This window comes from Garra rufa, chromosome 7 (assembly GCF_049309525.1).
Source record: "Garra rufa chromosome 7, GarRuf1.0, whole genome shotgun sequence".
In the NCBI taxonomy this organism is placed as follows: domain Eukaryota; kingdom Metazoa; phylum Chordata; class Actinopteri; order Cypriniformes; family Cyprinidae; genus Garra; species Garra rufa.
Window position 1 is genome coordinate 18,333,546 of NC_133367.1, and position 24,498 is coordinate 18,358,043.

Genomic DNA, 24,498 nt, shown 5'->3' on the forward strand with positions numbered 1-24,498 from the left:
AACGTCCGCCCTTATTGTTTCCATGGCGACATGCCGAGCTTGTCACGTGACACCACACAGACACAATAACACTGTATGACAGATGGATTACTTTTATTTAGTTTTTCCTTTTTTATTCAGAATACTCACACACACTTGTTTACCATGCCATGAACTATCTGATATTGCGATTCACAAATATGTGTGAATTAGTGTGTTTCGTCATTTAAAACCCTATGTATATGATCTGGATCTTGATCTATAATGTGAGATGGGCGCGGCCATGTTTGTTCACGCTGTAGTTCAGAGAGTCCTGTCAGCTGTATTTACAGCACGAAAATTCATCTGTTTCTCCCGAAATACATGCAAGTAGGTGGCTGGTGAACTGGAAGAGGAATAGAGTGAACTTTTTAGTTACTTAGACTGTGTATGTGATATGAATAAAACACATCGGCAAATTATATTTAAATAGATTGCTATTTGTTGCTTCCATAGACATCTGTGTGTATTTTACAAACTCTAAATGTCTTGTTTTACTAGTATGTATGTTTCAATTTAAATGTCTGAAACCTTAAATAAGCGTTATGTGGTTAAAAACACTGCATAGTTGTGATTATATGACAAGCGCAGAGATCGTCCATCTCTGGCTCAGCGCCAGCCAGCGCGCCAAAGCGCAGTTTGAATTTGTCAGTTGCATGACATCACCAAACGCTCTAAATCCCATATGTGGGACCGTACTCCCAGGGGCAGAGAAATTAGAATCCCACATGTGGGACCATACCGCTCAAAGGTTTAAGGACCATGGTGTCCCTGTTCTTAATTGGCCAGAAAACTTGCCTGACCTTAACCCCATAGAAAATCTATGGGGTATTGTGAAGAGGAAGACCCAACAATGCAGATAAGCTGAAGGCCACTATCAGAGCAACCTGGGATCTACTCCATGCCACGCCGCATTGCTGCAGTAATTCAGGCAAAAGAGCCCCAATTTTGCGTGACCATCCGGTGGCGGGTATCATCAGGGTAGAGAAAATATGGCATATGTGCGTGACCGTCCGGACAACAGGTGAGGAATGAAGCTCTGAAGAATGTTTCAGAGATTTTACGGTCTGGTCCCGCATCCGTTGTGGGGTGGGGCATCAGGTTGCGTTCATGAACCCCGGTTAAATAGGGGAGCTTCAAATTATATAAAAAAATAACTATTTGAGCGTGCGTCTGTGTCTCACAGCCCCCACGACCGCTCCTGTCATTTTCACAGGGGGAATAGTTCTAACCTTGTTCTTACAGTATACATCTGTTTTAAGAAATCTGTGGATTGTCATACTATGTGAACATCTGGCGCTTTCCCAGTGAATTGATGGGTGATTCATCAATAATACGATCTCTTCACTAATCCTCCGCGCTCTCGCTCTCATGAACTCTTCAAACCGTGTGAGAGCACACGTTCGCATGGTTGACCCCGAGAAACATCAGAATAAAGAAAACACAATCAATAAAGAAATTGTTTTTCCCTCTACATTTTCCTCTTTGTCCAAGAATGATTGTTGTTGTTTTAAGGTTTGCAAAAAAAAAAAAAGATAAAACTTTAAAAACGTTTAAAAATGAACTGTCTCATTCTCTGCGCGCGCCTCTCTTTCTCTCTGTGTGTGTGTGTGTGTGTGTGTGTGTGTGTGTGTGTGTCCCTGGTATTTATCACGTTGTGGGGACCAAATGTCCCCACAAGGATAGTAATACCAGTAAATTTTGACCTTGTGGGGACATTTCTCAGGTCCCCATGAGGAAACTGGCTTATAAATCATGCACAATTAGTTTTTTTGAGGAAGTAAAAGTGAGCACAATCTCCTGTGAGGGCTAGGTTTAGGTGTAGGGTAGGTGTAGGGTGATAGAAAGTACGGTTTGTACAGTATGGAAACCATTATGCCTATGGAATGTCTTCATAAAACATGTAAACCCAACGTGTGTGTGTGTGTGTGTGTGTGTGTGTGTGTGAGAGAGAGAGAGAGAGAGAGAGACGCACAGCTCCCACCATACCCTGAATTCGATCTCATGTTGTTCCTACGACTTGACCATTTGGTGCTTCCCCAGAATTTCTACTGGTTATTCATCAATATTACGATGTATCTAGACATTCACTTTCCAGCGATATAGTATACTATTTGAACTGAACTGACGATGATATCACTGAATTCATTGATGAACTGCCTTTAACTGAAAATTGATTATCTACAATAATGCGTTACTTACACACTATTGTTCTGTTTAAATACTGTGCAGTTGCTTTGACACAATCTGTATTGTTAAAAGCGCTATATAAATAAAGGTGACTTGACTTGACATTCGTGTAATGGTACTATATTATAATATAATTTCTAGGTGATAAATCCGCAAATTAGTTGTCAGATGTTTTTTGAGCTTTTATGCATGATTTAAAACTCCAGGGACAGCCCCCACCCACGGACCACATGCTTGGGTATCCAGTTTCAAGCATCCAGCTATGCTGAGATAAATAGCCCCTAACATTTTTGTGAGAATTCAAAACGTTTTTCCTTACGCAAGGATTAACAGTATTTGAATGAAAAGTTTACAAAATTTCAATATAGTTTAAGTTGGAAAAGCGCCTCTAAAAATAAATTATAAATAGCTATTATTATATTTACGCGTCTATTTGAATCTGTTTTATGTCTGTTTTATTTCACAGTGTTTTTGCTACAGTGCAGACACAGTTTACAGATGCAAAAACGACTTTGCTTTGCGTACACACACACACACACACACACACACACACACACACGTTTACCTAGCTATCTAAATGCGGACATTATGCAGACTCCTATTATATATACAGATAATTATACTCATGACAGAGAACTTTACATCTTACAAAACAAATTTAAAAAAAAATAAGATAAGATTAAGTAATGTTATTTGTAATTTTCTCAAATGGTCTCAATAAAATGGACCATGCCAAAGTATGAATATAATTTCTGAATATAAATTATGTAATCACACATGATATGAAACAAAGCAAAACATTTACACTAGTTTTTAGGTAAAAATAAATATTGTAATGGGGAGCCAGCGACGTCAATATAAGTAAAGGGAACAATGTATTTTAACAGACCAAACAATAAGGATACAGTTTGATACTGTATCACCCCCTAAACCTACCCATCACTGTAAATTTTCTCTATTTTTTAAAGGTGTGTTTTTTTTTTTTTTTTTTTTTTTTACTGTAAAAACTGAACACCTACCCATCACTCAAAAAATTCAATCATCACACAAAACATCTTACATTTTTTCATTAAATAATATGGGACTCAAGACATACCATGATAAATCACATTTACATTGTTATATCAGCGTTATATCCAAATCATTATACAAATTTGTGATCTAATAAGTCCTATAAACATTTCAAGCTAAAAAGAGACTCAAGTAAAAAAATAAAACAAAAACATGTTTTCTTTCTTATTTTTTTTATTTTTTGTTAAGTAACAAACACGCCACTAAAGCAAAGCAATCCATTTATCATACATGTTAAACAAGTATTTTTGTTTTCTCAAAACACAAACATGTGCGATCATGCTGCTCATGTATTATTGTAACTCAATTTGTGCTGAATACAGTATAATCACACGCTAACCACTAATATGTTTTAAGGTACTGGAAAAAAACAAATGTCAGGGGCCCCAAAGCCCCTCAGACCCCATAGAGATGTTAATACATATATCATTATATAAGACATATAGGAACAAACATGTTACCACAGCAAAACAAATCATCATACATTTTAAACATGTATTCAACATTTATTTAGGTTTATTGAACTTATATAACACACATCATTTGCTTCTTTTAAAGATAATAATAAATGAAATTAGATTACATGTAAAAAATAAACATTTACAATAGTTTTAGGTGATCATAAAAATTTAACAATGATGTCCATTCTGTGAATGAAAGATTTGCAAAAATGTGAAAAAAATGTGAACCCTTTGGTCCTCCCAGAGATAAACTCCAATGTGAAATTGATGGTCTGTTTTCTGATGGAAGGTTCTTTTAAAAAAAAATACTCTTTTTTGTCTAAATGGTTCAATAAAGAACCTTTAACATCTGAAGAACCTTTCTGTTTCACAAACGGTTCTCTGTGGTGAAAAAGTTTCTTCAGATTATTAAAAGGAAAGAAAGAGATGGTTCTTTAAAGAACCTTTGACTGAATGGTTCTTTGTGGAACCAAAATGGTTCTTCAATGACGGTACAGTACATTGCTGTGTGTTAGGAGCACATCTTCCAAAATCCAAAACAAATATGTTACTGAACTTATGTTTTCATTAAAGCAACACTAAAGAACTTCGCTCCCTCTACAGGTTGGAAGTGGAATTGTCAATTAGCGCTGTCCTAAATAATTTAGCCTACCGTCGCGTCACATGCATGTTATTTGTTTGGAGGCTATCCAGGACCGGCTTTGGAAATAACGATGTCCAGTGATAAGGTAGAGTATTTTGCATGACTTTATGAAAGTATGAAAACGAAATAAAACATAATAATGACATTGTTTGCTATTTATTTTAGCCGTAAAGCAAGTCGCATTTGTAGTCTCATTTGAACTACAAAACCGCTACCTGACGACCCAAACTTACACAGTGCTGTTATGGCCGATAGAGGGTCGCAAAGCGAATACAAAAGTGCCGTTTCACCCTGTTATGAGTTGATGAACCACTGTACGAGTTCGGAAACATTATTAAACATTATTTAAGGTAAAAAATAAATAAATAAATAAATAAAACTCTTTAGTGTTGCTTTAATTCACACAATTTCAGCATTTGTGTTTTGTTTAGCCATCTATGAAGATGTAAAGGTAAATGTAAGGGTACTGATTTAGTTTCTCCCAAACAAATATTTAAACATTTGAATCGATTTCATATTTATCTTTATTTGCCATATGAACAGAGAGAGAGAGAGAGAGAGAGAGAGAGAGAGAGAGAGAGAAAGAGAGAGATGTACAAACACAAATAGAATTTTAAAATCTCTAAGATAAAAAAGTATAAATAACCAAAAAATAATAATAAATGTATGAATTTATGAGCAACATATTGCTCCAGTTTAGTTAATCATTTTGGTGTGTTTTTGATCACTGGTGTTTCGACTTTTGTTTTTGCATAAAACATTGTTTATCTATTATAGTACTATTTTTCTTAAAAAAAATCACTCAAAACCAATAGAAAAAAAATCTTTTCGGCTTGCTACAAGTATATGAATCTAAATATGTGACCCTGGACCACAAAACCAGTCATATGGGTTTTTGGAATTGGTTTGCTGAATAAATACGCTTTCCATTGATGTATGGATTGTTCCAGGACAATATTTGGTTAACATACTATTTTCATATCTGGAATCTGAGGGTGCAAAAAAATCAAAATATTTGCACACGCAAACCGGCTTTTGGCGTTAAAATAGTGCTGTCAGGCATGGACACAGTTATTGCGCCTGACCTTATTGAATATGCATTTGTAGTAGTTTCCCCTTCAGACAAGAGTATAACAATCAGTCACCCAACGTGATTTACTAGCATTTGCGCTTGTCAAATTACTGGTATTTGCGGCATTGTTTAACGCCCCCCAAAAAAGTATGTCTTAAAGCAGGCGGTAATTTGCGTTGCTCTTGATAGATTGCGCTGGTCATTATGGACTCAAACAATTTATACACTCTATTTCGTAAACATCTTGAACACGTTATCAAAATTTTGTAACATTTGACAGGACAAGTTTTAGAGACGTACTGCAGATGAGCTAAAGCTCTGAAAGCATCTTCTAGATGAAAATATCCTCATCAAATAGGCAAATTCTCATAATAAAACATACATGAACACCTAGTTAACATGTAGTGTTCTCATTTTCTGTTTCAGTTCTAAGCAAAGAAGCTTTAGAACAGTTGGTTTTGAGAAACTGAGATAAGAGCAGATGCAGATCAAGAGTTTATTGAATAATTTTAAGCCTAGTTCAGACTGCATGATTTTAGCCCCGATTTTGACTCGCCGACTGTTGTGACAATCACACAGTGTGAACTATCAAAGACGCGGTCTGAGAGAATCGCCGACGTGTCGCCGACACCCGTGAGATATTTGGCATGCTAATTATCTGGACCTGTCGACGATTCAAAATCATGCCGTGTGAAAGGTGATCTGAAAATAACGTCGGCCATTACCTACAGCCAATGAGAGAGCAACATCCAGGCCAGCGGGAAGTTGGGGGAGGAGTTATGAAGGTATAGACCACAGTATCAACAAGAATAGCTTCATCTTCTTTTCTTTTCGCTGCAAATGAGTGCACATGCTATTTGTATGACAAGCTTCTTTCGGGCTACCATTTTCTTTTTTAATAATACCAGTCTCATGTGAGAACTTGCACGCCTGACCTCGCGTTGTTTCCATGTCACGTCTTGCGTGTGTTTGGTTGTGAGACGTAGTTTGCGGACCGGGACAAAGTTGTCGGCAATGCTTTCTATTGTAAAGTCATGCAGTGTGAAACCCCCTGTCGCCGACCCATCGTGCATTGTGAACACATCAGTGACAGAATGCAACCCCAGATAGTCATGCAGCGTGAAAACATCTGTGACGCGATTGCTTTGAAAATCGTGCAGTCTGAACTTGGCTTTAGTTGTGTTTGTTTCAGTGCTCAGACTTCATCTGGCCAGTACAAATCCAATTACTCCAAAACTAAAACTATGAAAAAGTGCTGCTCTACAACATTGCAACTTTAAAAACCTCTCTCATCTCTTACAATAGCAAGAATTGAGAGAAAGGTAATAACTTAAAAAAAATAAGTAATATAAAATATAAAAACACAGAATCTTAATAATAGGAATACATTATTAAAATTAAAATACATAATTCTAAAATAATCAACAATCACTAAATAAATTGTTCTAATAATCTTTTATTATTTAATTATGAACATAATTGTTTAATGGAGCCTTACAGATCAGAACTCAAACTACTTTCTGTAATTTCAGACATTAAGAAGCAAAATAAGTGAAACTCTTCCCACATGAATGGCAGTGATATGGCTTCACTCCAGTGTGGATCCTCTTGTGTATTCACAGATATTGTGACCGACTGAATCTCTTTTCACAGTGTCGACACTTGTAAGGTTTTTCTTCACTGTGAAATCTCTGGTTCACTCGGGTTTCACTTTATAATCTGTCATAAAAGTCTTCCCACAATCAAAGCACTGATGATCCTTCACACCGCTGTGTCTTTTCTGGTGTATTTTTAAATTACTAATCTGACTAAAACTCTTTCCACAAAAAGTACATACAGAAGGCCTCTCCTTAGTATGAACTTTCAAGTGGTCCTTCAGGAAATCTGCCCTAGAAAATGTTTTTCTGCATTGATCACAGCTATACAGCCACAAGTTACAAGATTTGACTGATTCTTAGCAAAGAAAGGGAGACAGTGCACCACATTAACTGCTGACCCACTTTAAAATGAAACTAAAAATGTGCCTCTGCACAGCATATTTTGCATGTAGAGAGGATCGGCTCTGGGCACAGCATCGCATTTGAAGTCCAGATCCTGAACATGAACTACTTAATGTGATTTCAGACATATGTTTTTTCTATGACGGTGAAGAGATTGAGATTGAGTGAAGCTTTTTCCACATAAAGAGCAGTGATATGGTTTCTCTCCAGTGTGGGTCCTCTCGTGTCTTTTCCAAGATCCACAATGACTGAATTTCTTGTCGCAGTGTGAACACTTGTAAGGTTGTTCTCCAGTGTGAATTCTCTGATGCAGTTTCAGTACAGCAACTGTAATAAAGGTCTTCCCGCAATCAAAGCACATATGATCCTTTACATCGCTGTGACTTTTCTGGTGTAATTTTAAACCACGTCGCTGTGAAAAACTCTTTCCACACAAAGAACACATGTGAGGCTTCTCCTTTGTATGAACTGTCAGGTGGCTCTTCAGCTGTTTTGCCCTAAGAAAGCTTTTTCCACACTGATCACAGTTAAATGGTTTTACTCCAGAATGAGAATTCAGATGTAACTTCAAATTCCTTAGACGTGCAAAAGTCTTCCAACACTTATCACACGCATATGGCTTCTCTCCAGTGTGGACCCTCATGTGTTCAGTAAGGTTGCTTTTCTGTGTGAAACTATTCCCGCATTGATCACATGTGTACGGCTTCACTCCACTATGACCTCTCAAGTGAACTTTTAAAACTTTTTTGTATGCAAAACTTTTCCCGCACTGACCACATGTAAAAGGCCTCTCTCCGGTGTGGATTCTCATGTGGTCCTTCAAGGCATTGTTTTGAGTGAAACTCCTCCCACATTGATCACATGTGAATGGCTTCTCTCCACTATGAACTACCATGTGAAGGCTAAGACTGCTTTTATTTAGGTAACTCTTTCCACACTGAGGACAAATGGGCTTTTCTGGCTTTTTTTTGCCGAGATGTTTCTGCTCCGTCTCACTCAGATCATCGCTGTCCTCGCTGTCTTTCGTCAGGTCTATAAAATAAATGTTTCATTTTAAATCGTAAATCCAAAGACAGAAATGTAAAGAGAAATTATATTTGCTATAAAAAAAAGTATGATTGTTTTGGTGATTTTTTTAACACAGGTCCTTCTCAAAAAATTTGCATATTGTGATAAAGTTCATTATTTTCTGTAATGTAGGGTCTAATTTTAGAAAATGTATTATTTTCTAAAAACTCAACTGTCCGTCGTCAAATATTCCTTACTTATTTCACATATTTTAAGCCTGTCAAGTTGCAACCACTAAATCAAATTAAAAAATATTTAAAGTTCTATAACCTTAATGTTCTTCAGCATCATACATGAAGAATCAAAAATTAAACACCAACCTCTTTGTTCTTCAGAATCTTCATGTTCCATTCTGCTGGATTCTGGATCACTCATGTTCTCACTGTTTCTCATGAATTCTGAGGCTGTTGGGAATATTCCAGCATTTATTAGGGAACTGCTGTGGGAGGAGCTTCACAAAAGGTGAATTGTTGTGTAGGAAAAGCAGATCCAAATCCAAAATAAATTAGTTACTGAATCAGTTATACACAGTTTAAGCATTCATGATTTGTGTTTATCTATCTATTTAAGATAATTTTAAAGTTATTACTTATTCCTGTTCTGTTTGTGAATCATCTCATGCATGTGAAAATAAGAGAACATGATGTTAATCAGCAAGTTTTTGTTTATGGACCAAAAAGAAAGAAGCACAATGTCCTTATAAACTGTACAATTCAAAAGTAATAAATTACTGATATTCTACTTTAATACTCTATTTGTGAACATATGCTCAAAAATATAAAATAATATTAGTTTTTGTACTGTATAGTACATATACAAAATGTATGTGATTAAAATGATGTATGTGTATGCTCTTTAATTTTTTTAAGTGACCAGATGCTTGCAACCACAGGTGTCCTGCTGACTTTCAACTGAAGCTCTCCTGTTTTTTCTCTGAGATGTTTCTTTGGCCTTCATTTTTTGATTATACTGGGTTGCAAATAAATTACAAATCAAAAAGGCCCATTATTTCAATCGTCTCACATTCTCTCTTACCTGCCTCAGTCACATTGCACACTGATGGGCCATTAGGGGAGGGCCCCTTATCTCTAAGGTGTGAATAACATAAATATTCATGGCCATTGTCACTCTTTGACTTAAACATTGTTTTCTCAAAAATACAAAGAATTAGTTTAGCATAGTCTGTGCTTAATAGGTGTGATCAGACTTTAGCCATTAATATGTTTATAGGACACTGAAAAAAAGGCAAAGACAGGGCATGTCAAAACTTTTACAATTATTGACAAAAAAAAGTCCAATTTTAAATGCATTTTTAATGTCTGTGAAACATTTTGAATTCAGATTTAGTTTATTCTTCTTAGTTTATGTTTTTAGGGTACATTTGTGTTGTGAATTCAGTTCTATTACCTTTCTACAATATTAATCATCACACTTACAATATCAAGGAAACAGTCAAAAGTTTTGTAATAATCATGCAGTCTTGAGATGTTAGATTATTATCACATCACAATGCAACATTAACCTAACTGACAAATATCAACTGGAAACATATGGAACATCTCAATAAATTAGTTAGAATGTTGTGGAAAAGTTCATTTATTTCAGTAATTCAACTCAAATTGTGAAACTTGTGTTTTAAATAAATTCAATGCAGTCAGACTGAAGTAGTCTTTGGTTCTTTTAATTCACATTTAACAAAAACCCACAAATTAGAATATGGTGACATGTTAATCAGCTGATCAAATTAGAGGCCAAATGAGAGGCCAAACCGCAGGGAAATATCTGCGTTTTCCCTTCGTGTTAACGGGGCCTGAACATGTTTACCAAAGCAATAGTAGAGCACTTCATGCTTCCTTCTGCTGACCAACTTTTTAAAGATACTGATTTCATTTTTATTTTTTTATTTTTTTCAGCAGGATTTGGCACCTACCCACACTACCAAAAGCACCAAAAGTTGGTTTAATGACCATGGTGTTGGTGTGCTTGACTGGTCAGCAAATGCACCAGATCTGAACCCCATAGATTTTCTATGGGTAATTGTCAAGAGGAAAATGAGAAACAAAAGACAAAAAAAGAATGCACATGAGCTTAAGGCCACCGTCAAAAAAACCTGGGCTTCCATTACAGCTCAGCGGTGGTACAGACTGATCTCCTCCATGCCACACCAAATTAAGGCAGTAATTAAAGCCAAAGGAGCCCCTACCAAGTACTGAGTAGATGCACAGTAAATGAGCATACTGTTCACTAAAAATGTTTTTATTGGTCTTATGAATTAATTTGTTGAGTAAAATAGTGTTGTTGTTTTTTTGTTAAATGTGAGCCAATTCATCACAATTAAAAGATCAATCACTTAAACTACTTAAGTCTGTGTGCACTGAATTTATTTAATACACAAGTTTCACAATTTGAGTTGAATTACTGAAATAAATGAACTTTTTTTTCCATGAAATTCTAATTTATTGAGATGCACCTGTACATTTGAGTACTGTGGTCTAAAACTGCTTGTCACAGTGTGAACACTTCTATGGTTTTTACAAACAAACATTATCCTTCACACAATGTCTCTAGCGTACTTTTAAAGTTCCCTGCAAAAAAAAAGTCCACACAAGGCTTTAACATGGTTCTTCCAGGATGCTGCCAAAAGAAGAATTGGTCCTTAATTTGTCTGAAACCCTTTCCACACTGATCACATGTGAGGCTTTTCTCCAGTGTGGATCCTCTCATGTGTTTTCAAATTTCCTTTCCAACCAAATCTCAAGTCACAGAATGAACACTTGTAAGGTTTTTCTCCAGTGTGGGTCCTCTTATGTGATCTCAGATAAGATGACAATTTGAATCTCTTGTCACATTGTGAACACTCGTAAGGTTTTTCTTCACCGTGAATTCTCTGGTGCAGCTTCAGTTCGGCAAGTGTTATAAACGTTTTCCCACAATCAAAGCACATGTGAGCCTTCACACCTCTGTGTCTTTTCAGGTGCACTTTAAGAGCGCTCAGCTCCTTAAAACTCTTCTCGCACAAAGAACACCTGTGAGGCTTCTCCTCTGTATGAACTTTCAGGTGGCTCTTCAAGAGTACTGCTGACAGATAGACATTTCCACATTTATCACAGTAAAATGGTCTTTCTCCAGAGTGAGAACGCAGATGTAATCTAAGAGAGATGGCATGTGCAAAACTCTTCCCGCACTGATCACATGTGTAAGGCTTCTCTCCAGTGTGGATTTTCGAGTGTACCGTAAGCTGTCCTTTTTGTCGAAAACTCTTCCCGCACTGATCGCATGTGTAAGGCTTCTCTCCAGTGTGAATTTTCTTGTGTACCCTGAGGCCTCCTTTTAGTGCGAAACTCTTCCCGCACTGATCGCATGCATGAGGCTTCTCTCCGGTGTGGATTTTCATGTGTTGACTGAGTACACCTTTTCCTGCAAAACTCCTCCCGCACTGATCACATGTGTATGGCTTTTCTCCGGTGTGAATTCTCATGTGACTCTTGAAGTGATGTTTTTGTGAAAAACTTCTCCCGCACTGATCGCATGTGTGCGGCTTCACTCCAGCGTGTAGTTTCTTGTGTCTGCTAAGGTTTGATTTCAGTGTGAAAGTATTCTCGCACTGATCACATTTGTATCTCTTCTCTCCAGTGTGTCTCCTTTGGTCTTCAGTATCTTCTTGTTCCATTCTGCAGGGTTCTGGATCACTCTTTTTCTCAATGTTCTTCCATGAACTGATGAGGCTGATGAAAATATTCCGGCATTTATTGATGCTCTGCTGTGGGAGGAGCTTCACTCAAGGTGAACTGCTGTGGGAGGAGATTCAATGACGGTACATTGCTGTGTTAGGAGCACATCTTCCAAAACCCAAAATAAATGTTACTTAATTGATGTTTCAATTAATTCACACAATTTAAGCATTTATGTTTTGTTTAGCCATCTATGAAGATGTAAAGTTACCGATTCTACCAAAAAATCAAATTCTATGTTTTGTTTGAGTCAAATATAAACATTTGAACCTATTTTATATTTACCATTATTTACCATATGAACAAATAGAGAGATGTATGAACATACAAAAAGTATAAATTAAAAACAAATGTAAGAATTTATAAGCAACATATCAATATCATATATCCAATTTAGTTCAATATCATATGGCTGTGTTTTTAATCACTGGTGTTTAGAGTTTTGTTTTTACATAAAACGTTGTTTATCACAGCCTATAATTAAATAAATACTGTTAAAGATACATCTTATGGTGGTGTTAGTGATGGAGTAGTTTGTTTTAGTCTATTCACACCAAATAAATGAGCTTTAAGCAGCAGTTTTCAGGTGATCTGAAGACATTATCATGAATGAATGATGTGAAAATACTGATCTATTGAAATGCAATAGATCAGCAGCTGTTAATAGTGTCACTCCCGAAATAAACCTTACAGGATCATCAGCAGAGATCTCACTTTATTGTATGTGTTTGGGCTAGAAATTGACTGGCAATGAGCAGAAAACTGCTCTATTATAGCTTTATTTCTCTTAATGTGTGCCAATTAAAAAAAAAAAATCACTCAAAACCAATAGAAAAAAAAACCCATCTTTATAGTAGGTTTTTCTGCTTGCTACAAGTACATGAATCTAAATATGTGACCCTGTACCACAAAACCAGTATGGGTTTTTAGAAATTGATTTTCTGAATAAAAAAAGCTTTCCATTGATGAATGGATTGTTAGGTTAGGATAGGACAATATTTGGTCAAGATACAACTATTTGATTATCTGAATCCTGAGGGTGCAAAAAAAAAAAATATTGAAATGTTGAAAAAATGTCTTAAAAGTTGTCCAGATTAAGTTTTTAGCAAAGCATATTACCAATCATAAATTAAGTTTTGGTATATTTATGGTGGGGAATTTACTAAATGTCTTCATGGAACATGATCTTCACTTAATATCCTAATGATTTTTTGAAACAAAATAAAAATCAATCATTTTGACCCATACAATGTATTTTTGGCTATACCTGTGCAACTTATTACTGATTTTGTGGTCCACAATCTGAAAATGTGTGCATTGTCAGTTAATCACACACATAAATCTAATTGAGTAAATCTGACCCCAAATGTTTGAATCTCATTAAGCAAAATTAACTATCCATATTCAAATTCATACACTCTATATCAGGTGTGGCAAACGTCTGTCCTGGAGAGCCGCAGCCCTGCAGAGTTTTGCTTCCACCCTAATCAAACACACAGGAACAACTTAATCAAGGTCTGAAGCATTACTAAAGATACTGGCAGGGGAATTTAAATTAGGGTTGGAGCTGAACTCTGCAGCTCTCCAGGACCGGAGTTCGCCACCACTGCTCTGTATCATAAACATCTTGAAGACATTATCAAAATTTTGTAACAAAAGTTTTCAGTTCTATGCAAAGCAGTTTTAGAGCAGTTGGTTTTAGACATCAGAAATTGAGAAACTGAGAAAGGTAGATGAGAGCAGATGCAGATCCAGAGTTTATTGAATCTTGGCCCTGTTTACACGAAGGAAAGACGCAGATATTTCCCTGGGGTTTGGCCTCTCATTTACACGAAAACCCCGTTTTTGTCACAGAAAACAATTATTTCTAAAAACTACGGCCAAAGTGGACAAATTTGAAAACGCCTTTTGACGCATATTGTATCAATAGATATCTATTTACACCAGTAATTGTGCTATTCACTGTCACACTAAAGAGATTTACCTTGTACACTCTTCAAATTACAGTCCTGAAATGATGACAGAAAATTGAATCAAAGTTGCTGTCAAAACATGACGACAACTGCTTTTCAGATAAAATATGAATGAGTGTGATATTGACGCGTCAGTGGATGAGATATTTCCGTAAATTACCCCGCCAGAAGAATTGCGTGAAAACTTATTACGTCTGTAAAAATTTGGAGGCTGTACGTATGCGCAATAAGGCGAATTTGATGTTTTCCTACGTTTCAGTGTGGTTGAGAAACTTCTGGAAAACGCTTGGAAATGCTATTGTGGACGGAGAGCGTTTTAAAACGAAAACTCCGTTTTCAAATGTATCCGGATTAATGTAAACGTAGCCTTTACCTAAATGCCAATGTCTCAAAGCTCAGATGAAGTCTGGCCAGTACAAATCCAATTATACCAAAGCAAAAACAATGGAAAAGTACTGCTTCACAACATTGTCATGCAAAATCAAAAACTTCTCTCATCTCCTACAATAGTAAGCATTGTGAGAGAAAGTTAATAACTTAAAAATAAGTCATATAAAATAGAAAAATAGAATGGCATCCAAATAATAGTTATAAAATGATTTAAATTAAAATATATTGTTCTAAAATAATCAACAATCACCTAATCATTTTTCCTAATAATCTTTTATTATTCAATTATGAACACAATTGTTTAATGGAGCCTTACAGATCCGAACTCAAACTACATTCTGTAATTTCAGACATGCATTTTTTTTTATGACCAGTTAGAGAAGTAAAATAAGTGAAACTCTTCCCACATGAATGGCAGTGATACGGCTTCTCTCCAGTGTGGATCCTCTTGTGTATTCTCAGATATTGTGACCGACTGAATCTCTTTTCACAGTGTGAACACTTGTAAGGTTTTTCTTCACTGTGAATTCTCTGGTGCTGTTTCACTTCATTATCTGTCATAAAAGTCTTCCCACAATCAAAGCACTGATGATCCTTCACACCGCTGTGTCTTTTCTGGTGTATTTTTAAATTACTAATCTGACTAAAACTCTTTCCACACAACGAACATACATAAGGCCTCTCCTTAGTATGAACTTTCAAGTGGTCCTTCAGGAAATCTGCCCTAGAAAATGTTTTTCCGCATTGATCACAGCTATACAGCCTTTCCCTAGAATGAGTAAGCAGATGTACTTTTAAAACGCCTGATTTTCTGAAACTCTTTCCACATTGATCACACTTGTGCAGATTTTCTCCAGTGTGGATTTTTATGTGATCATTAAGGGCTCCTTTTCGTGCGTAACTCTTCCCACACTGAGCACACGTGTGCGGTTTCTCCCCAGTGTGGATTTTCATGTGATCATTGAGTAAATGTTTTGCTGCAAAGCTCTTCCCGCACTGCTCACATGTGTGTGGCTTCTCTCCAATGTGGATTTTCAAGTGTGTGTTAAGGTTGTGTTTTAGTGAAAAAGTTTTCCCACACTGATTGCATGTGTGTGGTTTCTCTCCAGTGTGGACTTTCATGTGATCCTTAAGGTTTTCCTTTCGTGTGAAACTCTTCCCACATTGATCACATGTGAATGGCCTCTCTCCAGTGTGAACTCTCATATGACGTCCAAGACCTTGTTTGTTTTGGAACGTTTTTTCACACTGAGGGCAGGTGAAAGATTTTTCTCCAGTTTTGACATGATGTTTCTCCTCAGATTCATTCATGCCGTCCCTCTCCTCATTCTCTTCCATCAGGTCTGAAATAGAAGTAAAGAGATATATGTAACTTTTGGCACAGTAGTGGTTATTAAACAACACTGCATGCATCTAATTGCATCTATTTTATAGGCCTAATTCTCCCTATATAAGGGGTCATGATGGACTACCGGGCTACTCCACAGTGGTTGCCATTCCGTTTAGTTTGGAAAATATTCCAACAAAAAAGACTTATAGGGGGTTTTCACGTTACATCATCAATCCGGAAGTCAGCCATTGCGGCGGCACTGAATGTAAATAATGCCACTGAACTGAATTAAACTTGCATATGGGCTTGGCAACTAAAAAAAAAAAATGAAGAAACGAAAGTAATTCACCATGTCGTGATAAGAAATAGAAGGAAGAATTATCAGGTCATCAGTCCACGACAAAGGAGGTCTTAGCTGGTCAGCAGGCTGGTTTTAGAGGGGTTTTGCCCACTTTCCCAGCATGTTAACCAAAAACGCTGAAGACGGACAAAAAGAGGAGAAAATGCTGTAGCAGGCAGATAACTCTCACTGCTCACGATACGTGAAATATTGAAAATAAACCTCCTAATAATGAAATGGGGGTAGAATTTTACATGAACGAAAAAGAAAACTTAACATGGCATTTTCTTTTCAATCTACAATCTGTATAATGCATTATAAAGCAGTGTTAAACGTAGCGAAGCTTTGTGTACAGCAGTAACCAACTATCGCTGCCTTGAGCCTTGTATTAACTTTAGTTTGTAGAAATACACTAGTGATGTCTATTTAACCGGATCTTCTTAGTGAACCGGTCGAACCAGTTCACCAAATCGAACCGAATCGTTTGAAACGGTTCGTGTCTCCAGTAAGCACTAATCCACGAATTACTTAAAGCAAGGTTTTTACTTTTTAACGTGCCCGACACTCCCTCTGATTTGAAATAAACCAATTTCCCGAGTTATTCAGTTACTCAAACAGTGTTTGACAGTTGTGAAAAGAGAGGTGATGATGCACATGAGCAGAGCAGAGCGGTTGTAAGAGCGGTTGTCGTTCTTGAGTCATGAAGCGGTTGCAGCGGTTGTTGGATCACCAGTACACTGAACGAGAACCAGTTTCTTTCGGATCACCAGTACACTGAACGAGAACTGGTTTCTTTCAGATCACCAGTGCCCTAAACGAGAACCATTTTCCTTCAGACACGTCCGATTTGAGAATCGATGAGCTGATACTGTGCGCATGCGTGACTCGTGCATAAACAAGCTCCTGCTATGACTAACTCCAACTGAACCGAACTAGTTCTTTTTTACCACGGCCTCTGTGCTAATGCTATGAGGGCGGTTAACTGAGGACTTGAATGAGGGGATCTGGTGAAACGTATGTTAACAATCTTTATGGATTGTGCATGTGCATGGTAAGCTGATCGTCTTTCTGATTAGAATTAATTTATCTTATAATTTATTATATCAAGACTTGTAAAACTTACTCATATGATCAATACTGTATGTGCTTAGATGTAAAACTTAATTGTCAGAAACTTGTAAGACCAAAATTATGTAAGTTATTAGCTACTGACTTTATTTGAATGTTGACTTAAGTCCCGGCCCGTGCGGGACGATAGTAATTACATTAATGACGTCATCACGTTGTAGCGTAAAAGAACTGGTGAACCGGTTTTTTGAACCGGTTCTTTGAAACGAACTGTCCGAAAGAACCGGTTCGCAGAAAAGAACCGAACATCCCACGCCCTTTCTTCCTTACGAAGTACTTCTCTATATGATTTAGCAGCTTCCACAAATTTTCTTCCATGGATTACACATAACAAATTAGTAGAACAACGTCTTCGGTAGTACATAGGCCTAAATATGAATTTAAATATGAATACAGCCGCAATGGTTGCGCATCTGAACAGCTGACCAGAACGGTGCAAAGCCGTTAATTGTAGGCATACCAAATGTGATTCAGTATAATACAAAAAACACGGTTTGGAAAATGGATTTATGGCTCTGGCTCTAACTATAAGCAGTATACAATCCTGAGGTGTTGTTCAGGACAAAAAGAATGAGGAGACTGGGGCTTCTTTCCAAAGTGTATGGAATATTAATTAAGAATAACAAAAACATAAACACAAATAAGAATATAGGTTCAAATTCACAAAAGAATCGGTCACTTCTTAATCAAGAATACTAACAAATTCAGTACCATCTTTAAATAACATTTAAAGCTGTATATATGCAGAGGATGTGCAGTTATAGACTAAAAAATGACTATTGGTTTGATCACACGAAATGACTTCGGCAGAAATATTACTAAATCCAGGTGCAATTCACAAACAATGCAATTTCCCATATAACTTCATCTATGGGCAATAGGTTAATCCTTCAGCGGTATTAAAAGTTAACGATAGACCTATTACAAGGTATACATTTACCTCTGTATTTAATTGCATCTCACATCTTGTTTATAAAAAAGCGATTAAACCCGAATCGTTTTGAACAAACGTACAACATGGTTGGAGGCAAAGAAATCGAAGAAAACTTACTTTATGGTCATGTGCTATCACTCTGAACAACAAAAGACCAACGAACATCCAAATGACATTAATTCTAGGTGCACTGCTGCTGATCACACAATAATAGCCTATAGTACAATTCTTCGTCGTCTTTGAGGTTTAACGGCGGCTTGCATCCAAAAGTGTTGCATTACCGCCATCTTCTGGATTATTCTCCTGCAGCGTTACTCCAGCTCCTCAGTTTCTTTTCTCCAGTTTATTTCCCTCTCTCAAATTCTCCTTGTCAGACCCGTTCTAATTAAGAAATTACAAATATTTATCCTACCTTGTCCATTCACACCACTTTGCATTTTATAATCTTTTATACAACCCTCCTTCTTCCATCACGTTTCTCCTTTTTCTTTATATCTACTGCAAATTAAAAGTACATGTCCTATGGATTCTAATACCTGACAATTCTTCTTACAAAAACCAGTAGGATGCTTCCCTATAATGTAGAATTATAAGAGAATAAATGTTTTTCTGTTCTAAGCAAAACGGTGTTAGACCAGATAGATATCGACATTAGAAATACTAGATACATTTTATGCGGAATCCCTGTCAGAAAACATCTGGTATTGTTTTGTCTGGTGTCCAAAACCAGTAAAACCTGTGAAAACCAAAACCCTCTTAACAGTCTTCTATCAACCTAAAAGTTGGACTGAGAAAGACAGGTAAGAGCAGAAGACGAAGTGATGATACTTCAAAGACGAGAGTTTATTGAATAATCTTAGTTGTGTATGTTTCATTGCTCGGACTTAATCTGAATACCAGTGTCTCAAAACTCAGATTTAGTCTGGCCAATACAAATCCAACAAGTGTTATTATACCAAAGCAAAAACAATGGAAAAGTACTGCTTCATAACATTATCCTGCAGCGTTAAAAACTTCTTATCTCTTTACAATAGCAAGCATTGTGAGAGAAAGGTAATACGTAATATAAAATATTAATAACATAGAATGGCAAATTGATAATAAAAAGATTCAAACAATAATATGTTTAATAATAACAACAGTCAGTTCATTAATTGTTCTAATAATCTTTGATTAATCAATTAGCAATAGAATTGTTTGTTCAGTTTTACAGGTCAGAACCCGAACCACTTGATGTAATTTCAGACATGCATTTCTTCCTATGACTGGTTAAAGAAGAAAAATTATTGAAACTTTCCCCACATGGTGAGCAGATATACGGCTTCTCTCCAGTGTGGATCCTCTCATGTTTTCTCAGATGTTCAGACCGTTTGAAGCTCCTATCACAGTATGAACACTTATAAGGTGTTGCTCTAGTGTGAACTGTCTTGTGCGTTTTCAGTTCACCATTTGTAAAAAAAGTCTTCCCACACTCAGAGCAAACATGATTCTTCACACCACTGTGTCTTTTCTGGTGTGTTTTTAAAGTACCCATCAGCCTAAAACTCCTTCCACACAGAGAACATACGTAAGGCCTCTCCTTAGAATGAACTTTCAGGTGATCCTTCAGGAAATCTGCCCTAAAAAACTTCTTACCACATTGGTCACAGTTAAATAGTCTTTCTCTAGAATGAGTAAGCAGATGTACTTTAAAAACGCCAGATTTCCTGAAACTCTTTCCACATTGATCGCATTTGTGCAGCTTCTCTCCAGTGTGGATTTTCATGTGATCATTAAGGGCTACTTTTCGTGCGTAACTCTTCCCACACTGAGCACACGTGTGCGGTTCCTCTCCGGTGTGAATTGTCAAGTGTTCTTCTAGGTTTCTTTTATGTGCAAAACACTTCCCGCACTGATCACACGCAAATGGCTTCTCCCCAGTGTGAATTTTCAAGTGTTGTTTAAGGTTACATTTATGTGTGAATCTCTTCCCACACTGAGCACATGCATATGGCCTCTCACCAGTGTGGACTTTCATGTGTTCATTAAGGTATTCTTTATGTGAAAAACTCTTCCCACATTGATCACACGTGTGCGGCTTCTCTCCGGTGTGAATTGTCAAGTGTTTGTTAAGGTTTTTTTTCTGTGCGAAACACTTCCCACACTGATCACATGGGAATGGCCTCTCACCAGTGTGGACTTTCATATGTTCATAAAGCTTTCCTTTTAGTGAAAAACTCTTCCCACACTGAGCACACGTGTGCGGTTTCTCTCCGGTGTGAATTGTCAAGTGTCTGTAAAGGGTTCCTTTTTGTAAAAAACTCTTCCCACACTGAGCACACGAGTGCGGTTTCTCTCCGGTGTGAATTGTCAAGTGTCTGTTAAGGATTCTTTTCTGTGCGAAACACTTCCCACACTGATCACATGCATATGGCCTCTCACCAGTGTGGATTTTCAAGTGTTCATTAAGGTTTTCTTTTTGTGTGAAACTCTTTCCACACTGATGGCAAGTAAAACAAATATTGTTGTTGTTCAATGAGGGACTCCAGGATGTTTCTTCAGTTTTGACCTGATGTTCCTCCCCCGCTTCAATGAATTCTTCAGTCTCCTTGTTCACTTCAATTAGGTCTAATATAAACGTAAACAAAGTTCAATCTTTTTGAAAAGTTTAATGAAAAATAAATAAATGAAAGGAAATAAGCAAAGAGAGAAACATGAAAGGAAAAATACAATATTGGAAATATGAGCATTCTGATGCATTCATTTCAATGACTGAAATATATATAGAGAACTATTAACTATATATTTCAATAACTATAATTTAAGCCAGGGATGTAAAATGTTCAAGGTTTTATATAAGGCTGCAAAAACATATATAAAATAAAATGTTTCAGGTAATATTTGGCAAGACAATTGAGTTTTAGGCTCCATTTTGTGCCAAATTCATAGAAAGTTATCTGGATATTGTTTGCTTTAAAGCTGCAGTGCTGAAAGGAAGAGGGGGAAAAAAAAATCAACCAATCATTGACCCAGTACATTAAACCAGTAAAATGGTAAGCTCATAATGATGTTTTATAATTTGAATGGTCATTTCCCATGAAATTGATATTTAAAGACATCACCTGCTCACAATTTTAACAATAAGGTTTTTTAGTTTTTTTTTTTTTTTTGGAGGCATGAGTTTTTGATGCCATTAGTGACATTTGCTCTGATAGAATGAATTAGGGTCATTTTTAACCAAAAAAAAAAAATAATGTATTATAACCTTAATAATTAAGAACAAACACCAACCTATTTGTTGTTCAATATCTTCCTCTTTTATTCCGCAGGGCTCTGGATCGCTCATGTTTATTGGTGAACCGCTGTCAACTGTAGGTGAACTGCTGTGTGGTAGGAGCAGCAGAACTGGCAAAGTCAAAAATAAATTTTATCAACAGTAATAATACATTTATCAAATCAACACTTTAATTATCAAATGGAGTGGTAGAATTAAGCATATTTATGTAAAAATAGATCCCATTAACACAGAAACAAAAACGGAGAATATCTTAAATTTGTTTGAAAACAAGTTCGACTCCCAATAGCACTCAAAAACAATACCATTATTGCTCAAATATTCGAAAAAAATCTAACACCCGAACATTAAAACACAAACTAAATCACAGCTCTTGTATTTACATTAGTTCCTCAGACATTGTTGTCTGCTAGGCTGTTTATTTCAGTCAGCAGACGCCAGAAAAGACGCACAAATAGCGTTGAACCAGACGAAAACGATACAGAATGTTCCATAACATGTTGCTTTAACAAACTGTAGTTTTATAATCGTACAATTATATGAAGTTTCGCGATCTGACTGTCTTACCTCAAGAGACCCAACGCTCGCGGATGAAAACACTAGGGGTGACGTCGTCTTCTTGTTTTACGTCGGATTGTAGACACATAAGTGCATTACCGCCCCCTATTGCCGAATGGACATTGACACTATATTTAACACGTGGATGTTGTTTTTGATGTTTTATTTTCCACTTTAATTCTGACATTAAATTTCTCTTCTAACACATTCAGATATTCACTCTACTTATTGTCTTCCATTAGGTCGAAAATGAAAGTAAAATAACCTTGTAAATCATAAAATATGAAAGAATAGGCTTAAAAATGAATCATGATGTAATGACAAAACGTAGACTGCTATACAAAATGATCCATCAGCATTGCTCCCTAAATGCCATTGTTGTATGTCAACATTAGAAAAACTTTAAAAAGCACATAGTTCATTTGGGTTTTCGTTGTCCACAAGTGCACGTGGAAAAAAGTCAGAAATTCATGTGTGATCAAGTTTGTAGTCAAATATGCACCTCTGGTCATGTTCGTCAGACAATAAATCTAGCTTTTGTCCTTTATAGAAAATAAATGTGTGCCTTAGTCGCTGTGTTCTGTGACATACTGAGAACGTGTTGACAGAAACAATAACTGGCATTAAATGGACAGAACAGGGAGTATAAATACAAAAGCAAGCAATGGGGCTAATGACTCAAAATATATTCTCAGTTCTGTACATTATTTGTTTATGGGCAGATGAGAATCAGCCACAGCATCTTCTGAGACAGGGGTAACTGCAGCCTGGAGCAATGGGCGTGCCGAAAGGTAGGGGCGTGGCAAAAGGTAGGGGGCGTGTCAAAAGGTTTCTCATTGGTCTCGCATTTACTCTATTGGCCTATCAGCGTTAAACTTTTGTTCCAGTTCCACTCCAGTCCAGCTGGTGGCAGTAAAGCACTTTTCAGTTGGTTTGCAAACCGCCAAACAAACTTTAAGAAGAAGAAGGCCAGTCAGCGTTATAATTTCCTTTAGGCAAGAGAAGAATGCGGTGGTAAATGCGGTGGTAAGTGTAATTCATCATATGTTTATCTATGCTTTATAAAACGTAGTTATTTATATTACGATAGTTTGTTCTAATGCAAATTACTTTGCGTTATATCTCAAAGCTTTTAGTTGTTAGTTTTACGTTTCTGCTGTTGATCATTATAAGGTTGAAGACTACAAGTACAGTAGGTTAACATGATGTTTAATATAAAAACAATGTAAATATATATATTATGAATAAAAGCAATAAAATATTGTTTTTTGTCACAGATGTACAATCTATTTATTATGGCAATATTGCCAATACTGTATGTGTACATTTTACTTTCTTTTGTTAAAAATTTTGGCTGTTAATGCACATCTGAATATGCTGGCCTGAATGTGTCATTTTTTACTTATTATAAATATTACTAATTGTTATTTTAAATGTTATATAGATAAAAAAAATAAATAGAAAGTTTATTGCTTTCATTCAGATTTTTTTTTTTTTTTTTTTACTTGTGTAGGTATTGTTGAAAGGAAATCTGTCAGTCCAGAAGTGAGGAAAGAAAACAGAGTGGAGTTTGAGCTCAAGGTGCTCTTGCTGTGGATACATCTAAAAAAAAACACCTTTGGATACAGTGACAATCGAAAGAAGGGAGTCTTCACAGCATTCTATTCAGACAAAGAGTTTGCTGGCTTCTGTTCAATGGACTGCTGCTACAAAATGAATAAATGTTTTTGTTTACTTGAATTTAAAGCAAAAAAAAATTGTGAATAAAGCTGTGTCTGTTTGCTAAATGAATTGTCATTTAGCAGAAAGTTACTAAACACTTGACTCATTTTTCAATTCTGTGGTGTTTTATTAACTAGTTTTCTGGATCGAGCAAAACATTGTTTTCAGGGTAACATACTACAATAGGTTTTGTTTGTTAAAATTAATGTATTAACGAACATTAACTGTGAACAATATATTTATTACAGCATTTTTTTAAGCTTTGTTAGTATTAGTTAATAAAAATACAGCCGTTCATTGTTATATGTTCACTTCAAAGTGCTTTAATAAAGGAAAAGGAGGAAAGGATGTTAACAAAAACAACTTTTAATTTACTTTAATCAAAGAACAGCTAGTGTGACTGTGTTAAAAGGCTTTTGCATCCTAAATATAGTTGTAACTTGTTTTTGATTACTATATTTACTATAAATATTAGGTTTTGTAAACATTGTTTTCAGGGTAATATATTACAACAGGTTCTTGTTTGTTTAAATTAATGTATTAACTAGCATTAACTGTGAACAATACATTTATTACAGCATTTTTTAAGCTTTGT

The 24,498-nt window shown here is 36.2% G+C and overlaps 1 protein-coding gene and 1 long non-coding RNA gene across 2 annotated transcripts; one reads left to right on the forward strand and one right to left on the reverse strand.

Annotated features, from left to right (window-relative positions):
- Positions 1–7,564: 7,564 nt before the first annotated feature.
- LOC141338030 (uncharacterized) lies at positions 7,565–22,338 on the reverse strand. The gene is made up of 7 exons (XM_073843602.1): positions 22,191–22,338; positions 21,620–21,733; positions 20,233–20,956; positions 19,561–19,728; positions 15,410–15,989; positions 11,298–12,007; positions 7,565–8,243 (listed from the first exon to the last, which is right to left on the reverse strand). Exons 2-7 carry the CDS (start codon positions 21,672–21,674, stop codon positions 7,565–7,567), a joined length of 2,916 nt encoding a protein of 971 aa, XP_073699703.1. The 5' UTR covers positions 21,675–21,733; positions 22,191–22,338.
- An 804-nt stretch (positions 22,339–23,142) lies between these two features.
- On the forward strand, positions 23,143–23,972 carry LOC141339271 (uncharacterized). The gene is made up of 2 exons (XR_012355917.1): positions 23,143–23,207; positions 23,695–23,972. It is a non-coding gene; the product is annotated as an uncharacterized lncRNA (long non-coding RNA).
- The last annotated feature ends 526 nt before the right edge of the window (positions 23,973–24,498 follow it).